The sequence below is a fragment of the Crinia signifera genome, chromosome 2, assembly GCF_055691185.1.
Source record: "Crinia signifera chromosome 2, ASM5569118v1, whole genome shotgun sequence".
NCBI classification, from domain to species: domain Eukaryota; kingdom Metazoa; phylum Chordata; class Amphibia; order Anura; family Myobatrachidae; genus Crinia; species Crinia signifera.
This window is the reverse complement of record NC_139218.1, coordinates 347580031-347602721: the sequence shown is the minus strand read 5'-3', so window position 1 is coordinate 347602721 and position 22691 is coordinate 347580031. Positions and strand designations below refer to the sequence as shown.

The window sequence follows — 22691 nt, the reverse complement described above, 5'->3', positions numbered from 1 at the left end:
TAACCGCTGCTTAAGCGGGCGGCACCAGGGTGTGGAGGGGTGTGCAGGCAGCACAATGGACGGCAGCTTCCCTAGCTGGTGAGTAGTTTGCACTTACAGTGCCTTCAGGATTCAATTGCTGCGCTCACTATCGGATGCTGTGATCCCTACGCTGTTCTCCCTTCCTCTAGTCCAGACAGCGTGCTTTCTAAGAGCTCTTTCTCCGGCCCATAACCTCTGCTGCTGCGGTAATGTTTATAGCTCTGTTTACAGTCTTAGAGCAGCAGCAGGGAGGTGAGCACACGAATGAGGGAACAGCTGAGCTGAGCTTCACTATGCTGTCAGCTCTTTTATAATCCCCGCTGATGGGTCAGCTGATGCTGCGCGAGGACAGCTGTTCTCCCGCTCAGTGCACGAGAACAGCTGTTTTCCCGCACATTCAGTGTCCTCGGGGACACTCTCTAAACCCATTTGATTGGCTGCTGGCTGTGGGTTCACTTAGGGGGCAGCAGCATATGTGTAAATGCTGTATTACCAATGTCTATGTTCACAGCGTTGTAATCACTGCCACCAATGTCCTATTTCTCAATAAATCAGCGATGACCCACACATATATAGCAAAGTTTTCTATCAGCAATGTTATTGGAACATATAACAGTCTATGCCACGTTGTTTTGAACATTTCCTGACAACTTGTGCACTTTTGTTGCTCGGCAAATGTTACCATATATTTGTAAGAGTCCATCACACAATATAAGTTTTTACAGCGAAGCAGCTTATAATGCATCTCTTATAATCTAACATATATACAGGCATATATATTACATCAATATCACCCATGCTATTTTCATTTGTTGGAAATGGAATAGAACAATTCTTATGTTTTTTTTGTGTCAGAGAATAAGCAACCAGATAAGTTATAAAATGAGGGAGATTGACATCTTTATGATTTATTTCGCTCTAACATTACCTATGCTTTAGACTGAAATTGCACATGATTTTCATCTCGATGGTAATGTAACTGTATTGCTGATTAAATCATAAACTATATTTTTAGTTTTGTCATGGAGAAAGTCAATGTGTTTCTGTACCATTGACTTAAGAAATTTGGTTCTACAGCCTGTAAAGGTCAAACAAAGGTCACTGGTGCTTTAGCCTGAGATGGAAGAGGCGGCTACGTTAAGGGGGATCGGCAGGCAGGGTAGAAGGGGGAGCGACAGGCAGGGTGGAAGAGGGACTGTCTGTGTGAGGACGCTTAGTGACCCACCCCATGTGTGGTTCATGAGGCGGGTCACTGAGCGTCCTCACACAGACAGCCGGAGATAGAAGTAATAATCCTTACTGGATGCTGCAGATGCAGAGCTTTCCTCACACAGGACTCCTGACAGCCTCTGTGAGCGCCATGTCCCTGCGCCCCTGTGGCACCTGCTCCACCCCCCCCCCCCCCCCCCGCCACTGCTAGGGCTGCTGAGCCCTAGTTACACCACTGCCACCTGGGGTTAAAGTGAGCCGGAATGGGGTGGAACTGCATTCCGTCAGCTCACTTTGCCCTGATGTCATCGTTAAAGGAGACAGCCGGGCAGAACGGTGGGAAATCCGGCTATCTCAGAGCAGGTCCATCCGTCTGTGGCGTGACTATTTCAAATGATGCCCCGGCTCGCGACTCATGAGCCAATCGGAGCTTGGGGCCCAGCAGCCAATCAAGAGGCACTGATGCCTGATTGGCTGCCTGGCCGCGAGTTCCGATTCACTAGCGAGTTGTGAGCTGGCGCATCATTGAAATATTCATTGAAATGAAATGTTTTCCGTGCACATGGGTGGGATTTTGCCCGGTCAGGGGTGGAGTTTACTTGTGCTGGGCTCTGAATATATGCAGCCCAGCAATTAGTTCTGCATCAGGCCCCAAGAACAGGAATAAAATGGCCCCTGCTCCCACCCTTTGAATTCTAACCCCGCCCATTATGTAAATAGTCTTATAATGAAAGATTTTCAGCAAAGTCTTTCGCCTCCTGAAAATCTCTCGCTCTTTGGGGAAAATAGCTCAGTGTGTACGCACTACTTTGGTGATAGCTGTATCTATCACAGATTTTGGCAAAGTCTTTTGAAATGAAAATCTTCAAGTGTGTATGGGCTGTGAGAGTAGATGTTGCCTTATTCTCTGTGCCAGAATGGTGTGCTTTAACCGGGTGACAGCCAGTGGGTGTGTGACCCCCTTCTGGCAGCAGCACTGTCCTCCCATATCTAGTACCCACAGAAGCAGTGTAGTGTGGCTACTTTACAGCAGTTTTTCCAGGGAAGTGGGTGGACCTGTACCATTGATCTACTCTCTTAGAAGTCCACAAGGGCTTCATGAAATGTATGAGTCTGCTTAACACTCTAGAAAATTTTAAAGGTGAATCCTAAAAAGTTCATGACAGCTGTTAACTATTTTTCTGAAGCTCTGAGGTTCGTGCACTACAGTAGGCTGATGCAGCATAATACGCACTAAATCCATTTTAAGATTCAAGGGGACCAGTTTGCAAATATTTTTCGTGGACCCTCTCCATCCTAATAATCGCTATGATACTTGCACAGAAAGAAGCAAGGATACTTGTTCTGTGCTCCATTGTATTGCTCCAACCTCCCCCACCAACCCCAACCAAAAAAAAAAATCACCATAATTATGACTTTGACATGGTCACGCTTGTTGTGGGTGTAGCAGGGCCAGTGCAAGGTTTTTTGGCACTCTAGGCAAATCTTCATTGTACTGCTCACACCAATACTGACTTTCCAGAACCTCAGGTGAAAGTGAGCAGGTGGTGTCTTAGAAGTCACACACTGTTTGGATTACTTGGATTTCTGTCTTGGGGGGGGGGGGAGGGGGGGTACCTGAGAGGGGTATGAGTAAATTCCCTTCACAAAATCCAGCTAAGTAGGCAGCTGGCTAACGAAACCTGCTGTTTATACACTGCCACCATATTCCCACCCTTATGTGCCAGCTCATGACACAGACATGAGTTACAACTATTTTACACTTTATGGGGGAGATTCCCTAAACTAAAAATGCGGTAAAAACCCTGTTATCCCCGCGCGCCCCCGCCGTGTCACATCCCCCTCACCTTTGTCCAGGCAGCCTCCTGCTGTGCTGCCCAGACCAGTGACCTCCTCCCTGCACAGCTTCCATAATAATGGCTGACTAGATGCCGGCGGCCACCAGCAGCTTCAGTGAACGGCTGCAGAGAGTTGTGTGGAGGGTGGCTCCAGTGGAGCACATGCATTCTACAGATGCCAAAAATTGCAGAGCACCAGCCAGGGAAGGGTGCAAATGCAGGGAGTGAGTTAACGCTGCTCACTCCTCCCTGCACCGCCGCTGCCGCCGCCAAACTTGAACACAAGGTCTGTGCGGGGGCCACACATGCAGGAGGAAAAGAATGCTGGCTGACTACCCCCTCCTGCGCGGCATCTCCTTCACCTCCAACCCGAGCCTTGTGTCGTCCTCATCCAAGCCCGCTGTTACAAGTTACTGTTACTTCCATTCCACAAGGTAATCGCAGCTGGTGGGGGAGGGGACGGGGAGTTGGGACTGCAGTGCATATGAGTTGGCACTCTTTTCTGTATATATGTGTGGTATCATCCACTGCCCATCACCCTCGTGCTGCTTTCACCTACTACCCGTCACCCTCACTCACTTCCCATCACCCTCACCCTGCTGTCACCCACTATCCATAACCATCACCGACCACCCTTACGCTGCCATCACCCACAATCTGTCACTATCACCCACTGCCCATCACCCTCATGCTGCTGTCACCCACTGCCCGTCACCCTCATCCACCACCCTTATGCTGCTGTCACCCACTATCCATTACTATCACCCACTGCTCGTCACCCTTACACTGCCGTCACACACTATCCATCACTATCACCCACTGCCCATCACCCTCATGCTGCTGTTACCCACTATCCGTCACTATCACCCACTGCCTGTCACCCTCATCCACCACCCTTATGCTGCTGTCACCCACTATCCATCACCATCATTCACAGCCCATCATCCAACGGTGTGTGGAATATTGTGCGATGGGCATTACGATGTGTGGCAAATTGTGTAATGGGTGTTACGGTGTGTGGCAAATTGTGTAATGGGCGTTACGGTGTGTGGCAAATTGTGTAATGGGCGTTACGGTGTGTGGCCTATTGTGTAATGGGCGTAAAGGTGTGTGGCATATTGTGTAATGGGCCTTACGGTGTGCTTAGTCCCCTGTCCTACAAAGCCATGCCTTAAACTTTTCCCAGGCTAGCAATGTATATATTTTACCGCCACCACTAGCCCCCAATGTATATTTTGTTATGGCGTAACGTATACATTGCTGGCGCAAGTGAATGAATTTCTCCCTACGTGCATGGCTACAAATGAAATGTTTGCCATGCACATGGGTAGGATTTTGCCCGGTCAGGGCGACGCGGGGTGGAGTTTACCTGATTGCTGGGCTCCGAATATACGCAGCCCAGCAATCAGTTCTGAATCAGTCACCACCCCACGCTGATTAAAATGGAATGCACTGATTAAAATGACCCCTGCTCCCACCCTTGGAATTCAAACCCAGCCCATTATGTAGATAGCCTTATAACATAGTTGCCTACCCTCCTGCATTATGCAGAAGACTACCTGAAATAGCAGCAATCTCCCTCTCTCCCTCATTAGTCTAGCAATCTCCCTCATTTCACCTAGCCCACATTACACTGTTACATTATTGGGGAAAAAAGGAAAGAGAGACAGATACATTTACATTGAATCATCAGCACCATTTCCCAGCACTTTATCAAGTATAGTAGCTCTTACTGACTGCTCTGGGGCTCATCTACATTTGGATATGAGTCATTTTACATAATTCCTCTCAGATGTAGCAGTATACACCCACGCTTCTAGGTGCCACGTTCACAATCTCTTTTCACAATATCTCCATATATGGAACTAGACATGCCCTTTGGGTGGAGTATGACATGCCCCCTCAATGGGGTGCTGCGCAAAATTCTACTACCAACTATAATCTCCCTGAAACTAGTTTTCAAAAGTAGGCAAGTATGCCTTATAATGAAAGATCTTAAGCAAAGTCTGTCGCCTCCTGAAAATCTCTTGCTCTTTGAGGAAAATAGCTCAGTGTGTACGCACTACTTTGGTGAAAGATATATCTATCAAAGATTTTGGCAAAGTCTTTTGAAATGAAAATCTACTAGTGTGTATGGGCCAGACAGTGGCTGGGTTCACAACTCAGTTGGTTTTGTAGGCACAGAGAGACAGTTCAAGGCTCACAGCACACTAAAGGTCCATACACACTATGCCCAGCGTGTATGGACAGCGATGATGTCAATCATCGCTGCAGGGAAAGCCGCTCAGTGCATACACACTGAGCGGCTTTCCCCCTGCCCGGCGCCGACTGAGGGGGTAGGATGGCATTGCATAGCGCAGAGCAATGCAAAGCTGTCCTCAACGCCGCTCATCAGCTGGTATTAACAGCAGATGAGCAGCTTTCCCGGCGATGATGCGGGAGCGCGCAGCAGCGCTCATCGCTGGGGCATACACACTGGGCGGCTTTTAGCTGAAAGCCGCTCAAACAGGCTGTTTTGAGCGGCTTTCAGCTCAAAGTCGCCCAGTGTGTAAGGGAGTTGCAGAGTCTCAGTCCGACTCCCTCAGTGTGCACTGTGTGCTGGAAAACCAGGAAGTAAGACAGTGGCTTTGCTAACTCATTTGGAATTGCAGGCAGAGAGAGAGACAGTGCAAGGCACAGCACAGACTTGATTGATTGTGCAAGGCACAGCACAGACTTGATTTATACTCAACTGTTACTGCACTCTCCTTCCTCCAGCTGAGCCTGACAACTGAGAGGAGGAGCTGAGCCTACTATGCTATAATGCTGCTGCTGCTGCTGTCTCGAATCATGCATTCAGCTTAATGATTCGTCACTGAGTCGAGACAGCGATCCACTAGCCATCTCTACTTTGCACTGTACTAGTGCTGAGGGGAGTGTGTGCGAGGCGACAGAGGGTGGGCTGTACATGGGGAGATAGGGCTTGCAGCCATTCAGTGTGACATAGGGGAGGAGGCCGGCAGCACAACATCCAGCCTCCATCTGCTATACCTGAAGGAGGGAGTCCCGGGGATCTGCAGCAGCCATGGCATCTGCAGAGCAGACTGCCCCGGTCCTGGTGAGCGCGGTCACTGCATACTCCCTGGCTGCCTGTGCTGTGCAGCTTGCTGTTGGGTATGTGCTGGCACAGCGCATGGGGAAGGGCTGCTCGGGCACCGACAGGTGGGTGCTGGTCTGGCTCTTCTACGACGCTATCGTGCACTTCACGCTGGTGAGTATTCTACTGTACACTATCACGCGTGCCGTGCACTACTAGCTGCAGGAGCCTCTGTGAGCAGCATGTATAAATACAAGCACACAGCAGTAGTGCTTTGCGCTTTAAAATGAAAGCTTCCTCCTTAATGATAACTTTTGTAGTCTCATGGTGAAACATTTCCCTATACGTCTTGCTATTCATGTAACCCTCTTAGATGAGATAACTTGTATATCAGCCAGCCTTTGGCAATACTATGGACCATATTAATTTGTAATGTGTATAACTTTTGTGTTACTCTAGGAGGGTCCCTTTGTTTACCTATCCCTTGTTGGGACAGTGGCCACATCTGAGGGTCCTTTGGCATCACTGTGTAAGTATGGATTCACACAAAGTGAAGTGAACGCTGTTTATTGTATAGCTTGTCGGTACTAAAGCATGTGTAATTTGACCTAATTTCTCCATGTTAAATACAATTAAATAAATTACACCCATTTGTAAGAATATCGAAGCTGTGCTGCCACGATGTTTATGCTGATGGTCGTGTCCAGCAGGGACGTGCAGCCAGGAAAGGTGGTGCTTCGCCAGTTTGTTTACAATGACAAGTGTACTATAAGGGGATCAAAAGGGGGCGGGTCCAAACCATGGGCTAAAAAAGTCAAAAGTGGCACTTCTTGAAGTGCTTCATTGACAGGGGCTGCTGTGATTGTTCAGCAAATCCAGCTGCTGTCCAATCACAGTCAATTAAGCAAATGGAACTTTGCACACTATACTCACCGCGGCTCCCCTGGCGCAGTGAGTATAGTTTGTAAACAGGAGCGGCAGAGATTTGGATGTTGGCTGCAGGGGGTGGTTGCGGCATCTGTTGGCTGCAGCTGGGGGGGGATGTGCGGTGGTGGCTGTGACAGTGCCTCTCTGTTTCCAGCCACCACCGCACGTCACTGGTGCCTGCTATTGCCTGCTGTGTACATACAGGGCGATTCTGCCTAACCTTTTGGGTGATTTTGTCGATGTAGTCAATATCAGTTGAAGGAATCGCACCCATTTGTACACGGCTTAACACATCTTATCATTAAGCCTAGGATTCATAAGCCTCATACACACGGGACAATGGGCACCGGGCTTGTGCATTTGTGTAAAATTAGATTGAACTATTGGGTTCTGCTGTGGAACTATGAGTCCCAGCAAGCCTCCCCCGCATACTGGGTGAGCATGCTCCCAGCATGCAGGGCATTAATGGCCCTGCTGGGACTCTTACTTCCACAGCAGAACCAATAGCTAAATTAAAAGACACATAAACAGCATTATAGTATAACTTTGTTATACACACACCCCATACATATTGATACTTACCTACAGTATCGTGACTCGAAGCATCTGTCCTCTTCTCCAGTAGAACTTTGGGTACCTGCAGCTCTTTGACATGGATCACGTCCTCTTCATTCCAAGGTAGCATCCTCATACTTTACAAAAAAAAAACGCACACCCGATGCCAGTATGAACTGTGACAAGCGCCAAATGTAGTAACGTTTACATTCAGCGCTTTTCACCGCAAAGTGCGCTATTGGACCCTAGGCAGCCAATCAGGAGCCAAGTTATGGAAAACTTGCCTCATGATTGTCTGCATCGCGCTCTTCGGGGGGAGGAGCACAGAATATAAACAAATACATTCTGTGCTTCTCCCAGTTTCTGCTGGCATCGCGTACTGGCGTTTTTTTTTTATTTTTGCCAAGTACATGGATGCCTACATGGACCCAAGAGGATGCAATCTTCATCGAAGGACATGGATTCTACTGGACAAGGAGACAGATGCTTTGGCGTGTATTAAAGTTTTATTTTTCATATGTGTCAGTGTGTTTATTGGGCTTATGTGTTGATATCGCTACCCTTTCCCTCAGTCATTATATTGGTATTTTCCGTTCAATTTTTGATTTTAATTGAGGGAGGTGCACCCAGGAATATTTATAGGAATACAACTTGGGAAAAAAAAAAAAGTATTCCTACACGGGGCTCTCTTAGTCAGCATCTGACAATGCGTTTCATGATGTTATTTGTACATTAATAAAGTGTCCCAAGAAAACAACAAAATGTCTAAGACATAACTTTTAATAATGGATATTTTAAAACCAGCAAAATATTGAAGACAAAATTGAAAAGTGGTAACAAAAAGTGCAATATACCAATAATAAAACGTAAAAAAGAGTCCTGTGTGTGTGTGTGTCTTATTATTTGGGATACATATGTGTTCAATTCTTTTATTAATTAGGGATTAAATATGTTATCTCTCTGGTAATTAAATTAATAGGTTTTTCAAATTGATTGGTGCAGCAAAAAATCCTTAAAGTAGGTATAGGTTAATTTCTTATTGTTCATTCCAGATAGATATCTTCTTTACTCAATGACTCAGCAATGTGACAGGGTTTTGTAACTGAAGCACTGATTGGCTGAACAATGTTGCCCTGAATTTATAACCGTTTCTTAAATTAATCAGTGTATCCACTCATATATTAAACCAGTTTGTATTTGGTCCTTTCTATTTAGTACAGCCAAGTATACTAATGTGTATTATGAGACTGACTAAATAATGTCATGTGGTCAGTCAGGATATAGGAACAGTGGAAACCAAGGACCAGATATTTATTCAATGTGGATTATAGATTCATAATTGGTTAGAATGTTTCCCTTGGGGTAAATGCTTCGGCCGTGTGACCTTATATAATAAGTGTCCCCCGGCTATCTCATTACCCTGCTTGCTGATTGGGCCTGGTGCTGGTTCACAAAATACAGGGGACCCCTATTTATTTTGTTTCCCGTATTTTGGGAACTAGGACCAGCCCTTGAGCCTGGTGCTGGTTTAAAAAAAATCCAGGAATCCCCTATGTCGTTTGCTCCTTGAAGTTTTTAAAAAGGAGTGGCTCTTTGAGTTGGTTATGGTCAGGGGGGAAACCCACGCTGTTTTTTTTTTTTTTTTTCTTTAAATGCGTTATTTTGACTATTTTTTTTTTACACTGCAGCCTGCACAAATCTGACTGATCCGTGCAGGCTGCCAACTCGTATTTGTATATAGGGCCTCTAAATGTGAAGACATACGGCTGCCTACGCCATCAGGCTAATTCGAATCCATAAATAAGGCAGGTTAGTAAATCTGCCCTATTTACGAATTGTATTTTCCCAAAAGTACGACCGATGGCGTATGAATTCGTACTCAGCATCGGTCATATTTCAGGATGTTACATTTCCCCCAGAGCGTTTCAATCATGATATGTTTCAATGTGTATAAATTCCTAAACTAAAATTTGTAAAACCTATAAACATGAATTGAAAAAAGAAAATTGTAATTTTTGAGATCCTAATAATTCAGGTTCTACTTACATGCTTTAGCCTGCCTATAGAATATACCATGTCCAATAGTGGCTGCAGCGCCAACTACATACTGCAGGGGGAGCAGGTTAGCACATATAACCATACATGCAGAGATGTATGTAACATATGTGCAGGCTCACAGCCGCCGCTGCGCTCAGGATGTAGCATTCAGCTTTACTTTTCTTCAAAGCCCACCCTAAAACTCCTGTGAAACCTTGCCAATGTGAGTCTGGGGGGCGGGCTTAGAAGGAAAGTGATGCCTAATTCCGAGTCCCAGATGCTGAGTGATGCCTGAGATGGATACAGCGCTGCTGATCTCCGGGAACCTGCAGCCAGCACATATGTTACATACACTCCTGCATGTACAGTGTTAGTTAATGTGTGATGGGAAAAGCCAACTTGGGTAGATGACATGCTTGTGAGGTCCACAGAAACATTGCATAGACAATTAAAGAAATAGCACCACATGGAGAAGATATTCTTTAATTGCGGCAGGTGAATAATCGCTCGTTTAAACCAATTAGTGCTCTTCTACGTTGTATGTATCACACTTCTTCTACGTTGTATGTATCACATTTGCATGCATTAGATTATCTCTTTGCTTACTTCCTAGGGAAAGAATACGGAAAAGCAGACGAGCGTTGGCTCCATTCAGACCCCACAATCGTGTCTCTGGAGATCCTCACTGTAGTTGTGGATGGGTTGTTGGCTTTATTGTTGATTTATGCTATTGTCAAGGATAAGTATTACAGGTGCGTGCCAGCTCATGCGCTAGGTCCGAGCAAAGAAACCATCAGCACAAACATGTCTGCCTATGACTGTGCCATTAGTGGTGTATCTTATGGGGCATACACACTGGGCGATTGCAGCCCCATTTATAAGCATTCGCTTAGAAATGAAGCACAGATCGCTCATGTGTACGTATGTCACCTGCATGCAGGTTATTGATTGGTAGGGACCAGTGTTCTCAACGGAGAACACAGACTCTGACACCTCGCTCAGCAGGGGCATAACTATAGCACCGCAGCCCCCGCCACCGCGGGGGGGGGGGGGGGCTGTGCATGTGGGGGCGCCGCGGGCTGCGGTGCTATAGTTACCCCCCAATCCCCCGCAGACTAACGTATCTCGCTGGTCCCGGCGGCTCCGTTCTTCTGATGGGGAACAACACAAAATGGCCGCCCCCATATAGCACACAGTTCTCTGAAACTGTCTGCTGTATGGGGGCGGCCATTTTGTGGTGGTCCTCAGCAGAAGAACGGAGCCGCCTTAGACCAGCGCGATAGGTAAGACGGAGGGGGAGGGGGTTAGCAATGGCGGCGGGGGGGTGCTTGACGGGGCGGCGGCGGGGGGTGGGTATGGGCGACCCCCCCCCCCTAACGGCGGGGGGGCGCCCAAAACGTAGCTACGCCACTGTCACTCAGCACACACAGTATTTACATTCATGCTGAAACAAATCCTCCAATTTGCTTCTTGTGTTTTTGTTTCTTATTATGTTTTATGTTATTATGTCTTACTATGTTCTTTTCTGTTTCAGGCACTTTATACAAATCACACTATGTGTATGTGAATTGTATGGAGGATGGATGACGTTCTGCCCAGAATGGTTACTCGGCAGCCCTGGTCTTAACACCTCCAACTGGTTGTATAAGTGGGTCTATTTAGTGTTCTTCAATGGCATATGGGTTGTTGTCCCGGGGCTGTTACTCTGCCAATCCTGGCTGGACCTTCAAAAACTTCACGTCAGCAAAAGAAACCCGGCAAAGAAGTCCAGATGAATAAATATGGTGAAAAAGTTGGGATTGTGTCATAGTTGCTCATTGGTTTCTTTTTTGTTAAATGATGATTTTTATATTTTTAGACAATTTAGGCCGAATGTGGGCCGTGGTTTAAATTTGAGGTATTTTTGTTTTACCTGTTTTGTTAAAATCGGAATGTTTAATAAATTTCCAATCTTAGACTGTTTTATTTTATTGCCTATACTTTAAGGACCTTATTCAGGTCCATATGCAGCTAGCCTGCGTTCGCACGGGGACCAGTGTTTTGTTAGTGCGCATTTCTGTGCATATGCAGGGTTTCATGGGCCTTCCCATACTAATGAGGCCGTGACGCGGGGGGGGGGGGACAGCTGACATCACCAGACGTTATCTGCCTGCCCATTTCCTACCCAGCATGCACGCATATGTAAGGTTGCTCAGAGCTACCTTACATATGCGTGCACCTTCCACATCTTTCGAAGGTCGGTGACCATTGAAAGATGTGGGAGGTTCCCCCTGCCCTGCGAATGGATGTTGCTGTGTAACAGCCATTAGCAAGCCCCTGCGAGTGAGTCACCCTTGCCAATAGGTGGCGCAAGCCAACCATTCGCAAGGCGGGGTTTGGTGGACTCGCAAGGCTACAAATTCATAGCTTTGCAAATCAACCAGAATAACCCCCTAAAACTGTATTATGGCTGGAGTAGTTGTATAACAGATTAATGTTCTTGTTTGCTTTATTGTTTACTATAGTTGCTCAGACTTGATTAAACGTGTAATGCCATACACTGAGATCTCTGTGTATGGCAGTCGATATCTACGCTCCTCCTCTGGGAAATGTCCGTCAATCAGCCGCTGCAGCACATAAACTGCCCCATGCGGCTGATTTTCAACTTAACTTAGTCACTTTTTTCCTACTTTGCAGGCAGGCATTTTTCCACAACCCCTAAATGAAGCAATTGTTAGACCTCTTCTTGAAAAACCTAAATTAGATCCCGACTACATGACCAACTACAGACCGGTATCAAACCTTACTTTTCTAGGAAAGGTTCATGAGAAAGTGGTTGCGAATCAACTGGAAGCCCGCATGACAACTCATGATATATATGATCCATTCCAATCAGGATTCAGGAGAAGACACAGCACTGAAACAGTCCTGCTATATGTGCTAAATTATCTTCTGAAGGCAAGAGAAAGAGGTGACTGCTCAATCGTAATGCTTCTGGATCTCTCTGCAGCATTCTATACCGCGGACAGTGGGATTCTGAATTTATTTAGTTGAATTAAAACAAAACAGAAAGCCTTGCACCGTTAGATGCCTTATGCATAAGGCGTGTTCGTGAGCGTGTGTAAAGGTGGATCCTATCCCGGGTAGTACCTCCGCACCGTCTCCCAAACGCACAAGACACCAACAAATCACAGGGTCCTCCACATACAACCACCTACGCGTTTCAACCACTAATGGTCTTCGTCAGGGTGTCTGGGGAAGACCATTAGTGGCTGAAACGCGTAGAGGTGCGGAGGTTGCGAACATGCCTTATGCATAAGGCCACTAACGGTACAAGGCTTTCTGTTTTGTGTTTTAATTCCTCTAAATAAATTGTATCCGTATTACGCTATGTGGAGTTTTTATCTATATATTTGAGGAACCGGGAGGGAATATCATTGAAGGACTACTACAGACTGTGGGCGGGATGTTCTAACATCTGCAGCCCAGCTCCGCCGTCCATCGCCGACATAATTAACGCATATGCTCTAAAATATGCGATAATTATGGCAAAGGACAGCTCTTGTGTATGTCAGGGTTGCCGACTTTAATATTCTCCTCTCCGGGAGAAGTCACTAAGCCCCGACCCCATGACGGTAAACAGGTGAATTTGCGTATCTCCGTGGAGGGGGCGGGGCTAAAATGATGTGATTTTGTCATTTTAGCTCCGCCCCCTCCTCTGAGACCCGCGGATTGCGGCATTTAAATGCCGTGATCAGGGGCGCAGCGGGGATCCCCCCTTAAATCCGGGAGGGTTGCCCACCCTCCCGGGGGGCCAGGAGGGGACCCGATTTTCGGGAGACTCCTGGCCATTCCGGGAGGGTAGGCAACCCTGGTGTATGTTTTATGTGCTGCACATAAGATCTGAAGATGCTTCTAACGACCAGTATGCTGGGAGTTGCAGATCTTAAGTGAAATTACACACATACTGTAAGATCTATCGTGTATCGTGGGAAGCTACTGGGGAAATCGTGACACGATCCAGATCACAAGCTGGTCATTCTGATATGTCCATACTGAATGTATTATTTTTTAAAATATCTTGCAGTTTCACTTCTATCCTCCAGATGGCGATCCAACCTCACCCAATCAAGCTACTCCTTCGTTAGTTGCGAAAATAAGGTTTTTGTGTATTGAGACTGTTGTCCCAGTTTAAGATAAAATATATCTAGGCAATGCCATTCATGTTGTTTGCCTTGCTGAATCTCGTTGTGTGCTCCAGTCACAGACAAAGCAGGCCAGTCGATTGGTTTGCTGGTCCTTTCCCACAACTACTAAAGTTGTTGCGGTATGTTTTCTGGCAAAGAATGTGTAAAGGTGCTCATACTCTGTGCGATGCAGTTTGGCCATGCTCCACATATGCACCAAGCCTGGAATGGGATAGATTCTGGGGCTTGGATGCCGTGGTGTTGCCTTATAGAAGTCTATGGGCTTCTAGCAGGGATCCCTGCTGTGCGGGATGCATCCAGATTCCTCCCAGAACCCTCCACTGGGCATTGGGCATGTGTCACTTGATGCATGCGCAAATAGGAGTCTTGGTCCAAAGCCCGGAAGTCCTGTCATCGCAAAGGACGGCTCTTACTGCAAAGACTGCCCTCTGCTCAGTGGCGTAGCTTGGTTTGGGGTGCCCCCCGGCGTTAATGGGGGGGCACCTCCCCCCACCCCCGGCCGCCCATGCCCCCCCCCCCCCCCCCCATCGCTGCAGGCTTACCTGTCTGCGCGTCCCGGCTCCCCTCCTGGCTTCAATTAAATCTATGCAGATGGAACACGATAAAATGGCCGCCCCCATACCGCAGACAGTTTCAGAGAACTGTCTGCTTTATGGGGCGGCCATTTTATCGTGGTCCGTCTCCATAGAATTGATTGAAGCCAGGAGGGGAGCCGAGACGCGCAGACAGGTAAGCCTACGGGGGATGGGGGGCAGGGGCATTACTATAGCACCGCAGCCCCCCGGCGCCCCCACATGCACAGTGCCCCCCCCCCCCCGTGACCGCGGGGGCTGCGGTGCTATAGTTACGCCACTGACTCTGCTAAACTCTTCATGCATACGGTGTTAGTAGATGCCGATATACATGCAGAGAGTGGCGGGATGCATCAAAAGCAGAAATAGCTTGCTGCATTATCCATAATCTCTGTCTTTATGGTAGTGTCTCTATAGGTCTTATCTGGATGGGGAAATTTACGAAGATGGGATGTCTATTTCACATGGGATGTTGCTATGGGCAACCAATCAGAAACGATCTATTATCTTCTAGAACAGGGACGGGGAACCTTTGGCCCTCCAGCTGTTGTGGAACTATCCATCCCAGCATGCCTTGTTACTGTTTTGCTATGTGGCTATGCTACAACTGTTGCAGGGCATGCTGGGATGTGTAGTTCAACAACAGCTGAAAAGTCGAAGGTTCCCCGTCCATGTTCTAGAAAGTGCTAAATTAATAAGAAGATTCTGATTGGTTGCCCATCGCAACATCCATGTGGAACAGAACTCCCATCGAAGTAAATTTACAACAATACCACACCCTTCTAATATACCCCCAACTATTCAAGAATGTGGAAGGAGAACATCAGGAAGACTCTTGATCTAGAGCAGTGGGAAAAGGTTTGTAAGAGTCTTTCAAAATCTTTTGCGCTCTTTTATCAGTAGTATTCATGCAATTTTTCCAAACATTTTCTGTCATTTTTGGAGGAGTTGGCTTGGCATGGCTGCAGGAAGCTGGAAGAATAATTTGGGTTTGGCAAAGTATCACCCTGCTTCATCCTTCAGTATTACTTGGTGGCTGCCTACCGGGTAGATTTGACAAAGCACAGCGCCAACAAATGCATCACGGACAGATAAGTACCAAAAAGCTTTAGATCATATGAAAAAGTCACGAGAACCTATCCAAAGAAATTCTGACTTTGAAAAACCTTCTCCCCTGCAGCTGGGGAGGAACAGATACATTTATTTTTACGTATGCACTTAATTTTTTTCCAAGAGAGGTGAAATATTATGTAACAGGATGTTTGGCAGTTAAGTGAGTCAATGAAACGCTTGCATGTGTTTTTTTACCAGCTAGTAAGTACAAGCACGTCTCATGTCACACGTGCGGCGCCTCTCCTGTAACAGAAAAGCTTGGGAGTAGCCAAATGCATGAGAGACAAAGAACACTACGGGGGAAATTTACCAATATGAAAAACCTAGTTTTTCGTATTGGTATTTCCCCTCCGACTGCATACGACTGTTTCAGTCGTATGCAAAGTCGTGTTCCGGAGGGGAAATTACAAAGCAGTCATATACGACTGCTTTGTAACCCTCCGATGTTGTAACCATTCGTATTAGCGGCACATATATACGGCCGCTAATACGAATTTGTACAGGCAGTCTGCACGGATCAGTCAGATCCGTGCAGGCTGCAAGGTGTAAAAAAAATAGAAAAATTAAATAAATGTAAAAAAATTTAACCAGCACCAGGCTGAAGGAGCCGGGGCCGTTAATTAAAAATCAGGGAACCCGACAAATAGGGGTTCCCTGATTTTTAACAACCAGCTCCAGGTCCGGGGCTGGTTCCCAAAATACGGGGGACAAAATGACTAGGGGTCCCCCGTATTTTAAGAACCAGCCCCAGGCCAAACCAGCCAGCAGGGTAATGTCACAGCCGGGGGACACTTATTATATAAGGTCCCGCGTCCAAGGTCCCGCAAGCTGGGACTTGGAGAACCACAAGTCCCAGCCTGCGGGGCATTAAAGGGCCCGCTGGGTCTTGTAGTGCCACAGTATTAAAAATAGTACAATAAAACACACTGACACACATTTAAAATAAAACTTTAATACATACAAAGCCCACACATACTAATACCTATCTTCTTTACAAATTCGTAAAAAAAGGTGTATTTCTCCCTACGAATACACCTTTTTTCTACGAATCCATTTTGGTAAATGTCCCCCTACCTCTCACTTCATCCTGTCAACAGGGGAATAACTGAGTGCTGTAATCGCTGTTCGATGTGTCCCTGTGATGACACCATTGAAGAGAGTTTACCTGAGAGTTTTCTGTGCCAGCTGCTCCAGCAGACAAATGACAACACAGTAAATAAAGGAAGGCCTTTGCCTGTGTGCTTTTGTCTAACCTGACATAAACTCTTCCTGCAACCTTCTGGATAACAAAATTGTTTGCACTTCTTCCTGGATTACAGTTTGTCCATACCTCCCAACTTTTGACCTGAAGAAATAGGGACACTCGCGAGCGCCTGAAAAGGGGGTGGGGCGTATGCAAATGAGGGTGCGGCTTATGCTAATTAGCCGCGACCTCATTTTCATACGAGAATAGACGCTGTGCGCATGCGCACAGCGTCTATTCTACTAGATTGGGGGGTCTCCCAACTGCCACCCCCTGCAGCGGGACAATGCCTGCTGCGGGTGGGACAGCGGGACAGGACCCGAAAATCGGGACTGTCCCGCTGTAATCGTGACAGTTGGGAGGTATGGTTTGTCTCTTGCTTAGGCAGGAGGTGAACCCTGCTCATCAGCCTACAGTCCTCTCCCTCTGAATCCAATCATCTGACTTGCCGTCCTAATTGCTTTGTTACATTGCCTGCCTTTATATCTCTTGAAATAGTGACTCCTCAATCATTTTCCTCCTCAGTAGCTTCCTTTATAGAACTCTTGATCAGTGGCGTAACTATAAATTTTGCTCCCCCAAGACAAACTATTTTTAGGCGCCCCCCCCCCCCAGTTGCTCCCAGTGCCGTGGAGTTACCTTATATCCAGCAGCAGCTGGCATGCAAGAAAGCTGCAACAAGTCCACACTCACCGGAGGGAGGAGCTGGAAAATTGGTCCTGGGGAGCCACGGCCGCGGTGCAGGCTTGTGAAAAGCCGACTGCTGGGTACTCGGTAGCAGCGGCAGCACTCAGACAAATAAAAACGCCACTACATCGGACAGCGTCAGCGGCTGACAGCTTGCAGCATTGTGCCGTTGGGGCAGGAAGTGCTGCTGATATGAAAAGACTGGCCGGACACTGACTGGTTGAATTCTCTAAGCTAGTCAGTGTCCGGCCGGTCTTTTCATATCAGCAGCGCTTCCTGTCCCGACGGCACATAGCGCTACAATGCTGCAAGCTGTCCGCATCCTCGCTGCTGCGCATAAGTGAGGGGGGAGACCTGCGGGTTGCGGCAGCCTAATGTCAGTGACGGGTGCCGCTGACACATGACTCTGACATAGTGGCGGTAGCTATCCTGTGCCGGGCGCCCACCACAGACCCACTCCCCCAAGCGGCTGCGGGGGCTGCCACACGATAGCTACGCCACTGCTCTTGATACTATATTTAACATTTGGGTTTCCGAACTCTAATGGGCCCCACACACAGGGCGATACATGGGGGGGGGGGGTGTCAGGGGCCCCATTGGGGGAAGACAAGATGCCGTTTAATAAAGTATTTAAAAACCTGTGTTTGTGTTTTTATTTTAATATTTCCTTTACAGGGGGGCTATAGGTACCTACCTGTGGTTCTACCAAGTACTAGCATGTGGGGCAGGCTTGCTGGGACCTTGTTACTGATCATCAGCCTGCCAATCACGTATCTAGCACATTCTATAAAATGATAGATAGAAACTTATTGGTTGCCTTTGGCAACTTCTTCACCTGTCTTTTGTAAGAGGATTGGATATATCTGCCCATTTCGGGTAGGAGCTGATGAGACTTGAGATTTCCTTCACAAATCCAGGTAACTACAAGTCCCAACATGTTCTTCCACAGTTTTGCTATTAGGGAATGCTAAATATGTGGCAAGGCATGCTGGGATGTGTAGTTTTGCAACAGCTGGAGACCCACAGTTTGGTCAGTCCTGCCCTAGTAGAAGGCTGGGCCTGGAATTATCCTTCTATGTCTGCCCGGTGTTTACCCTTAATGACCCTTTCTTTTCCAACCTGTACATTTCATTGTGTTCCATTTAGATACAATATTTGCACTTTTTTTGTGAGCAATATGTTGTCTCCTGTGTTTCCACACTTAACATAACCACAGAATGGGCACTACCTGGGAGCATAGAAGTTATACTGGGAGCAGGGATGTATTAAGCTTCTGGGGTGCCCGGGGCACCAATAAAGGGTAGCACCGGAGGAGGGTGGGGATTTTGTGTATAACTCCCAACATGACACATTCCAGGAAGGACAAAAAGCTCTCTACCTGGATTTCCCGATTAATATATGATTGGAGTCACCTATGTTGAAATATATCATTGAAAAGAAAGGTGTCTCAGCTCAGGTGACTGCAATAATAACTTAAGAAGGAAGTCCAGGTATAGAGCATATTGTCCCTCCTGCAATGAGTCATGTTGGGAGGTATAAACTATGTAATTGGAGACCAGTGATTGCTTTGCCCATTGGTGGTTAACCCTGTTCTGTCAGTGAATGGCCCACGGGACAATCACAGAGTAGAGCTATGCTCCTAGTCCTGGCACCATGAAAAAAAAGAGAAATATATTTTTAGTCTGTACCATCGATGGAGGAAAACCATCTGGTTCTCTCCTAAACCAATCGATATTGGTCATAAACCATCAATGATTTTGAATCATCGATGGCCATCCCTAACCTCATTACATAAACAGACCCAGACACCCCGCCTGGGAGGAGGAGAAGAAATTGGGTGATATGCTGCACTAAATGAACAGTGGGCAGTGAACTTCAAATAGAAAAAGTAATAAACACAATATAAAAGACAATACAGTACTTACTAAATCCAATGGTATATAGTTGTATATGGGCCCTATGTATAGTCACCCTTAGTATACAACAGTAGATAAGGTGAGGGTCCATCCCAAGAAATGTTCCCTCTTAAGGATGGAAGATGAATGATTCCACTGGATGGGATATGATACCTTAGTAGTGTCCAGCTTTAGAGAGGTGGCATTCCTCCCAGGATGAAATTTCGGCCAGTCAAGGTAGAAGATCTTTTATGCAGAGAAGATATAAAATCAGGCGCACTCAAAATTCTAATAATATATACCTCTAGTAGGTGTAAATTATTCAAAAGTAATAATGGGCTGGAGACCTTAAGTTATACAATTACTACGGCAGCTACCAATAGCAAACTGGATATTTGCTTAGACAATCAAAAGGTGTAGAGGTAAATAGATGTGTGATATTGAAGTCACACACAAATTCTCCTCTAAAAGAGAGCGCCACAAAGCTGGGTATAATTAATCAATTTGTTTTATTAACATATTATTACTATATCTTTATAAATAAAAAGCATATAACATTTTATAAACACATTAAAAATTAAATAAAAACAACAATAATAATAATAATAATAAATTCTGCTGGAAATTATACTCCTGTGTTGGTTTTTTCTTTCCTTTCAAAAAAAGGTATGAAATATTAATAGAATTGTTCCCCTTTAATAGGGAGAAATATAGTCCCGTGCTGTGAGTTTTTACGGTGATATGCGGTACTTCATTTATCTGATGGATAATTAGTATTTGTATCCACAAAAATATGTTTATGATCCCTTTTGTAATTATAGGCACATATATATCCACTTTTATTTATTTATTTATGGCTTGTAAAGATGTTTGTTGTGGGCAAATGCCCTTTCCATGCAGGATAGCCGGAGTAGCCAAGAATGGTTATGCCGGATGGCTCAAGCTCACCTGTGCGGCAGCGCCGCTTGATGTTATGCTGCTCGATGATGTAGGCAGACAGGGAGCGAGCCGTCTTTCTCTGCTTCAGATAGCCAACATAGAGTATACAGGAGTATAATTTCCAGCAGAATTTATTATTATTATTATTGTTGTTTTTATTTAATTTTTAATGTGTTTATAAAATGTTATAAAATGTTATATGCTTTTTATTTATAAAAATATAGTAATAATATGTTAATAAAACAAATTGATTAATTATACCCAGCTTTGTGGCGCTCTCTTTTAGAGGAGAATTTGTGTGTGACTTCAATATCACACATCTATTTACCTCTACACCTTTTAAGGTAGAAGATCCCTTTGGATCAATTGTAACAAATTGTCCTGTGCCAATCCAAATTAAGGAAGAGGGACTGGTTCGGTCACTAATTCTGTTGCTTCCCTATTGGGCGACCTCGGGCACTGTAGCAACATCATAAACAGCCATAGACCTACGCGTTTAGCTGATCCTTCAGCTTTATAAAGGTAATGCACACTGATCTAATGTCAGGAATTAAATAACCTACCATGATTTAAAAACAACGTGGCGTCACACAAGTCATCGGATTTGTGCAGGCAGCACGCAGCGATACATGGCTCGCTAAGCAGCAAATTTTTGCTGATTAGCTAGTCAATCAGAATCTCCCGCTTAGAGTCTAATTCAGGTTGGCTCGCAAAAGTGAAATCTGTATCGAATGGGCAAAACCATATGCTCTGCAGGTGGGGCATATGTGCAGAGAGAGTTATATTTGTGTTCAAAATGAAATCTAAATTGCAGTGTAAATATAAAGCAGCCAGTATTTACCCTCCACAGAAACAAAATGACTCACCCAAATGTAAATCTCTCTGCACATGTTACATCACCCCCACCTGCAATGCACATGGTTTTGTCCATTGAAGGAGTTTGTTTTTGCAAACCAGCCTGAATCACCCCTTAATGCGAATTTCTGCTTGAACCCACCTGAGGTGCATACCGAAATCTGCATTAACTAGCAATGCTGGGCTAGTCAGGACTATATTGTGAGAGGTAATTGCATAGCTCTGGGCATTTAACCCATCAGCTATGACTTACCATGCATTAGAATTAGGCTTACTGCAGGAAATAGTTGAATAGCTCTGGGCACTTAGCCTGGAAGCTAAGGCCCCACCGTACGTTGTGAGGCTAATTGAATCCTCCACTATGGATATAAAATAGAATAGGTGTAGATCATTTCTATACTGTAGTTTGTCCTATGGATCCTATACACTGCGATTTCCGGGCATTTTCTAAGCGATCTAACTAGATCGCTTAGAAAATGCCCCTATAACGCTCAGTGTGTAGGGGCCATAGCTATAGCCATGATAATGAATCGAATGGCCGGTGATTGGCTGACGCATTCATTTGAAATCTCCTGCCCACCACTGGCTTCTCTCTCCATCTACCAGCGGCGGGGGAACGGAGGTGCAGCAGGGGCGGGAGGAAGTGCATCGGGTGGGGGGAGTGGCAGACCCTGAATACCCTCGATCCCTAGATCATTTGATATGATACATTTTTCTTGGTCAATTATATTTTAAAAAGTTCAATAGCATTGTTTCCAATGGGTTGTAAGCAACACTATTATCGTAATATTGGATATATACACAGTGACTGACCCCATATTATTCATTTATATTTATTGGCCAATTGATGAACTTTTTTTTTCGGTACTTGTGTAATATCTGGGCGCCCGATTTTTTTATCGGGTCGGAAAAATCGGGTCGATCGCATCGCATGCAACCAAATCGCATGCGATGCGATCGATCCGATTTTTACATTGGATCCAATGTTAAATGGTCCCTGAGACCCGATTTTACATTGAGTCTAATGTTAAATGCCCCCCAGACCCCATTTTTTATTGTATACCCACCCTGTTCATACCCCCACTATCCAAGTGGGTATGTAGTTGATTTTATATAGTGTGGCGAGCGCAGCGAGCCACCGAGCCCGAAGCGTGGCGAGCGGACGCGGAATACATGTTAAGTAATCCGCATCCTCTCGCCACGCTTCGGGCTCGGTGGCTCGCTGCACTCGCCACACTATATAAAATCAACTCCATGCCCACTTGGATAGTGGGGGTATGAACAGGGTGGGTATACAATAGAAAATGGGGTCTGGGGGGCATTTTACATTAGACCCAATGTAAAATCGGGTCTCAGGGACCATTTAACCTTGGATCCAATGTAAAAATCTGGTCGATCGCATTGCATCTGATTGTATGCCTTAAGTTAAGGCATACAATCAGAAAATCGGGCACCCAGATAATAAACAAGTACCTTTTTTTCTGCCATACGGGTTGGCAATGTTGACATGCGGCGTCGATGCATGTGTTACTAGTAG

General features: G+C 45.9%; 1 protein-coding gene across 1 annotated transcript; it reads left to right on the top strand.

The window, feature by feature from the left end:
• Positions 1-5874: 5874 nt before the first annotated feature.
• Positions 5875-11618, top strand: EBPL (EBP like). The gene is made up of 4 exons (XM_083169691.1): positions 5875-6318; positions 6604-6673; positions 10277-10415; positions 11198-11618. The coding sequence occupies exons 1-4, from the start codon at positions 6133-6135 to the stop codon at positions 11436-11438; spliced, it is 636 nt and encodes a 211-aa protein (XP_083025817.1). The 5' UTR covers positions 5875-6132; the 3' UTR covers positions 11439-11618.
• Positions 11619-22691: the final 11073 nt, after the last annotated feature.